Here is a 7,779-nt window from a genome sequence, read left to right on the forward strand (position 1 = left end):
TTCCCTAGAGGCCCGGCTGCCACCGGCTGGTAGGACAAAAGATGTTGTGCAAGTTTCTCATTGCGAGCACGACTATAATTGGAACACATGCCTATTGATTGATTAGTACTTGGACACCGTTTTATTATTATCTGCAAATGCCCTGCTATGATTGTTACATGAGTTTCTCTCATCCATGCAACGCCCGTCATCCGTCCCCGTGCCTACGATATTTTAATCCTGCTTGTTTACTAAAATCACTACTCGCTGTCTTTGTTACTCTCTTGCTGTTATTTTACTACTACTACTGCTATAAAACTGTTACTATCGATAAACTCTTGCGAGCAAGTCTGTTTCCGGTGCAGCTGAATTGACAACTCCGCTGTTAAGGCTTTCAAGTATTCTTTGTCTCCCCTTGTGTCGAATCAATAAATTGGGTTTTACTTCCCTCGAAGACTGTTGCGATCCCCTATACTTGTGGGTCATCAACCACTTGCTCAATCCATGAAATGAAAGTTTCATTAAACCCCTTCATTCTCAAGACCTCCACCAGGAAACACCAATAAATTTTATCATATGCTTGAAAACCACACCAGGTTTCCTAGAAATCTTGAAAATCTCATGTACTGGTATTGTTAAGGACAACAAAGGGATTGGAGGCACCTATCGCCTCATCACGCTGAGAGACCCTGGCTTCTACTTTCTGAAGAACCGAACGTCCATCCCTTTGAATTATCTTGCTAACTCTTGTCGCCACCACAGGCTGCTTCACTGTGTTCTGCTTCTTAGCACTTTGACATGGGACCAACATCCAGCCAGAATTGTCCTCTTCATTCTCATCATTCTCAGGGAAAGACACCAGAGGAACATCAACACTGAGAGCTGAAATCATAGAGGAGAGATGACTACACTCCTCAGAGATTTCCTTGTTTTTTTTCTTGCACACTTCCATCCCTCCCATACTCCACCACTTTCTCCCAACCAGGTACATGGTCCGGAGAGTTCATGCCATCTCCATCATAGTTTTCCTCACCACCATAGTTGTCCCCTATCCCTCCCAAGGTTTCTTCCTCTTCATCATCTGCTTCATCAGTTGACTGGTACATATTACTATCATCCTTGTGTTTACCCAGATCTCCACTTCCTTTGCTCCCCCCTCCAGCATTCCACCATCACTGCCTGGAGAAGGAACAGAAGGTTTTGAGGCATACTCACCTTCCACCTCCCATCTGATCTTGTAACCCTGCCCATTTATGTACACAACATTGATGCCACCAATCAGATCAGGCCTTCTGCATGCCACTTTGATTCTGACCCAACTTGGTTTAGACAGTGAAGCTTTGTCTACAATTTGTGGCTCCCCAACTAAGAAAGCCAACTGCCTAGCCACCCTTTCCTTCTTTGCCCATTGAGGAATCCCAAAGGCCCTAACCCACACTTCAAGCAACTTATCAATTGCTTCCACATCTAGCACAGAGTCCACCACTTGAGCCTTGATTTCATCAGTGACAAAGTAGAATCCCTTTTTGAATCTGGTAAGGCCCCTCATCATCTCTTTGTTTGGGAACACTACCAAGAACGACTTGTCAGGGAGCTTCTTCACAACCCACACGTCAGTTTCTTCATATAAAGCACACAGCTCAGCAACAATTTTCCCTTCGTCAGCCTCTCCCTCCATAATGGTCAAGACTCCTGAGACCTGAGCGCTCATTGATTCCCCTTCTTCCAACTCCACATGGATGCTATGAAACATCTGCCAAGGTATACTATATCCACACAAATGCAACCCCAGAGCTTCCAGTTTGACTGGGCACATCGCTTCCAAATGCCCCATTCTTCCACAGGAGAAACATTCCCCTTTCAACATCCCTTCCTTGACACCCAAGACCACCTCAGCACCAGCCCCTACCTGCTGCTTCTCTTGGTGAATCACTTGCTTTTCATTCTGCTTCTGCATCTCCCTCGCCTTCATCGCCTCCTTCTGCATCTGAATTTTTTCCAGCCTCGCTCGGAGTTCAGCCTCCGATAACTCCAGGACTACCACAAACATGAGGTTGTGGATCATATATGACTCCTTTGGCCAGGGAGTCATGCTACTGAGTATGACTTCTTAGAAATGGGAGTTATGCAAAAGGGTTATTCCGAAATATGGTTATTTTCATCCGAATTTTCAAAAAAAGCACGCTATTTTAGTCAATTCACACTTGGGTTCTAGTGCAATTCACCACTCTTTTCCAAGTCTTGTGATGTGTGTGAAGTTACTTCTGGAAAACCCCTTGGTACTCTATTGCTGGTGTCTACAAATTAATCCACACCTCTGCCCATTAGCTAGGTATGGAACTCTTATTTTCAGAGAAAACGTCAAATCTACATTTGGTTGAGACAAAACTCAATAGTAGAACAATGTTGCCAAAAAAATCCAAATTAAATTGTACGGCTGCATCCTATGTCGGTTCCATGCTATGGAAACAAAGGATCATCTTTTCTTTTCCTATCAGTTTGTGAAAACCTGCTGCTCTTACTTATGCCCCAACACTGATATGCACATTAATCTTCTCTAGTTCAGTTTGCCTTTATTCATGTGATGGAGATCATCACGTTAGCATCCTGGAGTATCTGGAAGTTCGAGAATGATGCAGTCTCTTCAACGCAATTGAACCAAACCTTTATCGATGCCAAAAATAAAAAGAGGAGGAAATGCAATTGGTATTTCACAGAGCAAGGAGAAAGCTTCGTTCTAATCTCAGTAGCTTGTTAAAATCATTTCTATAGTAGACATTAGGTTGTTGGTAACTTCTTATTAACATAATTTTTCACCATAGAAAATTACCTAGTACTTTTTCTCCTACTATTAGGTATCCATACATACTCCTCCATAGAAAGTAGTATCATCATTTGAAGAAACGTAGTTCTTTGCTCCCTGCAATAGAATCACGTCAACCATGGATCCATCCTTCCTAATGAATATCTCAATCGTCCATTTTAAAACGCATTCACACTGTCTACAGAAGTTCTTCCATGAATTGCGCTTCATATCAGATTTGGATTTAACCATCATAATAATAAAAATGGATTGTTCTAATGCACATGCCATGGTAATCGATATCAGATTACCATTTATGCTTGCAAATAGTTTTTTTTTTTCATCTGACTACTTATGAACAGAGGTGATAGTTATTAAAAGGCGTCTAATAAGATTAAAGAGAGTGCATCCATTTCTCATAATCAGCATGCAAATACCCTATGCAAAACAATCTGATCCCAGATTTGATGATTATAAAGTGAAACAGCCCAGAACCAAACACTTAAGTGCATGAACATTTTAACAAGAGCATAAGCATGATGTCTTGCAAGTGACATTGCATTTCTGAGACTGTCCAATAAAAGTTGCCAATGAAATATGATCAATGCCATGTAGTGATGTAGACATCCTATTCAACAATTGTGCACCTAAACAAGTCTGAGATACATAAGAAGATTCTTCAATTTCACAGAGAATTGCATCATCAAATAGAACAAGCCCAGAATTGCCACAAAATTTCCCCAAAATGAGATCTCAATACTGCGGTGCTACCTTCAACTTTTTTGTTGGTCAAAACTAAGGAACCTGCAAGGAAATATAGTAAGCAGAAATACTTTTGGTGATGACATACTTCAGAAACATGTTTGTTGAAGTACTACTTCAGTAACATTTCAATATTGGTGATAAGCCAATTTACAGCATGGGCATTTGGTAAGAAATAGCAGGCAGCATACTTCAGTTCAGTCCTGATTTGGGAGTCCAACTTTGTCCCAATTTTATGTCTGGGATAAGTCAGACCAGGTACTGGATTAGTTTTGACAAGGTAGTACTACTCTGCGTAGCAGTCAAGCACTGAGGACAGTGCAAACAATTCAGAGTCAAGAAAGTCTAGTCAATCGCTGTGCTACCGACTCATTGGTTACAACTAGTCTTAAATAGTCACAACTAGTCGAGTTTTTTCGGTTGGAAGCCTACCAGCTCAAAGACCAGTCCAGCGACTAGTTGAACGACTCTCAATCATTGCCAAGTAAGGAACATATTCAAGCAGCATACTTTATTTTCTTGTAAGTGTAGCATGATTGAACAAAAAGAACTCTGTTATGTAATCAGCCATAATATGTGTATACAGTCCATAAACTAAAACATCATCATATTCTCACAAGTGACAAACATATGTAACTAAACATGACTCGAACCAAACAAATTGAAGTCAAGGCTAACAATGGTGTTCTAGTATATATATATTAGACAATTAAGATAACCAGTTCAACACGGTGATTTGGACACATGACCGAAACTTCCTTGTTTGTGCAAGGAACACATTGTTAGGGGTAGTGTAGAAGAAGTGCGGAATCATGGACGCAGAAAGAATAAGGTATGACTTCAGGGTACCCAAATAAGAAAGAGTCACTAAAGAGAAAGTACCAAAGGTAAGTTAGCTGACACGCTTCAGTTTTTCTAGCCTCTGTCTACACGAACCAGCATCTCTGCCAAAGTCTTCCCTTTGAAATTTGTCTTGTCACTCGCAGGAGTTCCTGAGATAATATTGTCAGAGACAAGAAGTTGAGTAAGAATAACACAGAGCAACATGTGCAGTATATATTTCATTGCCACACCAACAATTGAATTGGAAAACAACGTTTACGCATTTACCAGCATAATGGCAATATATCGATACATTGACATTAATTATAGAAGCAAAAGGATTTTATACATGATTGACAGTCCCATATCAAATGTGATCAACTAAACGCACCTGATTCTCTAGCAATGCCAAGTTCCCACCAGTGACATTCTTATATTATTTCGACAGGACAATTACATATCTATATGTCGACATTAATTTTTTTCGACAAAAGATTGACATTAATTAGAGAAGCAAGACAATTTTATACATAGTAGTCAATCCCATTATAATGTTATTGACAAAATAACTGTGATATGGATGCCAGATCCCACCTGCGATATCCTAAAGAAAAGCAAAAGCTACTGCTAAGGATGGCCAATCTAATTCCGAATAACTGTGATATGGCCACAATTTTTAAGATATCAACGATTAAAACACACAGTTCAGGAAATTCACTACAAATACAAATGGTGTGTATTAAGAAAATAATCCATGCTGCGCACAAGGTTGTAACAACAGGCACATTGAGAAAATGTTGACTAAAACCTGTGCCATCTAAATTAATGGCCTTTGAATGCTTCAATATCCAATGTGGTGAAATTAACAAGCATGTTGAAGAAGGAAGCTTATGTATATACCTGGGATATAGCTTGATGCAAGCCATGTTGGGAGCACGCATGGATGAAAGAGACTAGAGTGGCGGTCCATTTGACAGGCTATTTTTTCAGGAAGAGGACTCCTCCAAATCTCCTCTGCCTTAGCCATGTCCAGGGCAACAACAGCAGCACGATGTTGGACGTACAAAACGTTGGCTTTGAAGGGATCGATGGCAGCAACCCACGGCCTGTGGGGGTCTAGCGGCCCAGATTCATCGGGCGAGGTCTCTGGAATTTGAAATCCAATGGTGTGATCCAGCGTCCAGCTGCAGCTCTCGGCATCGAGGGAGAAGGAGCCGATTATGACCGACTTGTCTTTTTTACCCAGGTGGACGAACCGCAGTTTCCCCTCGCTGAACCCCATGCGCCGGTACCTGCTCATGGCCAGACTCGCTGCCAGGTTACCGACATGTGGAGCAGGCAGCACACAGTCCTCCGGCAACTCGACGAAGCGACACTCCGGCCGGTCGCTGAACGGGTCGACGGAGCAGACACCCCAGGTCACGTCCACCCACCACAGCCGGTCCCCGAACGCCAGCACCTCGTGGTCTACCAGCGTCCGCCGCTCAGCGTCCTGCGGCCCGGCCACGACGACCATCGGCCGCTCCTCCCACTGCCCTGTTTCCGACAAATACCGACGCAGGACTATGCGGTTGTCCCATTCCCGGAATGTGAGCTGAGCGACCACGTACCTATCAGGCGGGCCGCCGTGGGAGCCTTGGGGGGATCCGGATTGGGTGAGCAGGCCAAAGGGCGTGACCATCTTCGCGGCATCCGCGTCCGGGGCAGGGAGGCGGAACAGCTGGCCGCTTAGAGGGTTGCAGACGAATAGCGTCGGGTCCCGCTCAACTCCGCCGCCCGCGTCCAGTTCGTGCATCCTGCGGCACTGGCGGGTGTCGAGGTATTCGAGGAGGAGGAGGCCGTCGCAGCTCGCGCCGCGGACGATGCCGACGAGGAAGTCCGTGTTGTAGCCGCGGGGGTCGACGAAGCGGGCGGGGACGGAGAGGCGGGAGGCGCGCGGGGCCGCGTTGAGGTCGAAGGACGCGCGCGCGCGCCCGCCCGGCGAAGGCACCCCTGACGCGTCCAGCGCCGCCTCGATGTTCACCATGGCCCACGGGGGGCGCGAGCGCGCTGTGGAGAGGGGGCGGCGGAGGGGCGCCGAGACGGCGCCGGCGAGGCGGCGGAGCAGGAGGGGCATTGTGCCTCTGGATGTGCCGGTGACGAAGCAGAGAGGAGGAGAGGAGTGGAAGAGCAGCGAGCGATTTTGCGGTGCACATGGACTCGGCCCATACCATACGGCTCTGACATCTTCTGGCAAGACGAAAGGTCACGTCGAGCGTAAATCCGTGAATGGTCTCACAAGAAGACGACAAAGGGGTGTCAGTTCCAGCTTCGAAAGCTTTTGAACCCGTGCTACCATCAACTCCTACGAATTTCCTTCAAATTGCAAACTTGAATTTCCTTCAAATTGCAAACTTGCTGTCTCGCATTCTTTTTGAAATTAGATGATTCAGAATTAAGTTAGTTCTAGATTAACTGAGAATTAGCCACGAGACCCCACAAAAAGTCAAGAACACATCTCCTAATGGGGTAAAGGTTGCACTAGCTCAATCCATTAGTATTTTTCTAAGGATCGAGAAAAAGTTGAACTCCAAGGATTCTAAGATTTGGCACATGATCTTTTCGAGTTTTTCCTTGCTCTAGCTTAATCCATTACGTATTACTCCCTCGGATTTAAATTAGTTGAGTAGTTGACTTCATTTTATCTAGATACGAATGTATCTACTCAACAAACGTATCTAGGTACATACGTATCTAGACAGAGTAAAATCAATTAATTTGAATCGAATGAAGTATTATTTTAAAAGAATCAAGAAAAAATAAAGCTCCAAGGATACTACGATTTGGACACGAGAATTAGCCACGAGACCTCACAAAAAGTCAAAACACATCTCCTACTACCTCCGATTCAAGGAATAAGGCGCTCTCGTTTTACGTGCTTTTCGTTTGACTAAGAATTACTTCAAATATATAAAGATTGTTTATATGAAATTAACATCATTAGAAAGTGTTTTTCAATACGAATCCAACGATACTAATTACATATAATATAACCAAGATTTTGTTGCTCAATTTTTATGGTCAAAGTTCGCCTTAGAATACGCGTGCGCCTTATTCCTTGGGACGGAGGTAGTAATAGGGTAGAGGTTTCACTAGCTCAATCCATTGGTATTTTTCTAAGGATCGAGAAAGAATAAAGATAGAAGGATCCTAAGATTTGGCACATGATCTTTTGGATTTTTTGTGAAATTCTAGATGTTAGCCCAAGACTTTTAGTACTCCTGCCGTCTAAAAATATCTACCTTCCACAAAGTTTGCCACTCACTTTTTTAAAATTTTCATCCCAAAAGTATGAAACTCAGCTTCTCATTTTTATAAATGTCCATCCCTAGATAATTTTGAAGTTTTGAGATTTCCTTGAAACCTCCTAGAAA

General features: G+C 43.6%; 1 protein-coding gene across 1 annotated transcript; it reads right to left on the reverse strand.

Moving 5' to 3' along the window:
* Positions 1–4,459: 4,459 nt before the first annotated feature.
* Positions 4,460–6,482, reverse strand: LOC124648691. Its single transcript, XM_047188408.1, has 2 exons — positions 5,267–6,482; positions 4,460–4,536 (listed from the first exon to the last, which is right to left on the reverse strand). The coding sequence occupies exons 1-2, from the start codon at positions 6,480–6,482 to the stop codon at positions 4,460–4,462; spliced, it is 1,293 nt and encodes a 430-aa protein (XP_047044364.1).
* Positions 6,483–7,779: the final 1,297 nt, after the last annotated feature.

The sequence above is a fragment of the Lolium rigidum genome, chromosome 4 (genome assembly GCF_022539505.1).
Source record: "Lolium rigidum isolate FL_2022 chromosome 4, APGP_CSIRO_Lrig_0.1, whole genome shotgun sequence".
Classification (NCBI taxonomy): domain Eukaryota; kingdom Viridiplantae; phylum Streptophyta; class Magnoliopsida; order Poales; family Poaceae; genus Lolium; species Lolium rigidum.

Bases quoted from the DNA above. Each gene is read 5' to 3' on its own strand.
- LOC124648691 (XM_047188408.1), bottom strand. From the start codon at position 6,482: ATGCCCCTCCTGCTCCGCCGCCTCGCCGGCGCCGTCTCGGCGCCCCTC. The intron at 4,537-5,266 runs GTATATACATAA...ATATTATCTCAG, and splicing joins TGCATCAAGCTATATCCCAG to GAACTCCTGCGAGTGACAAG.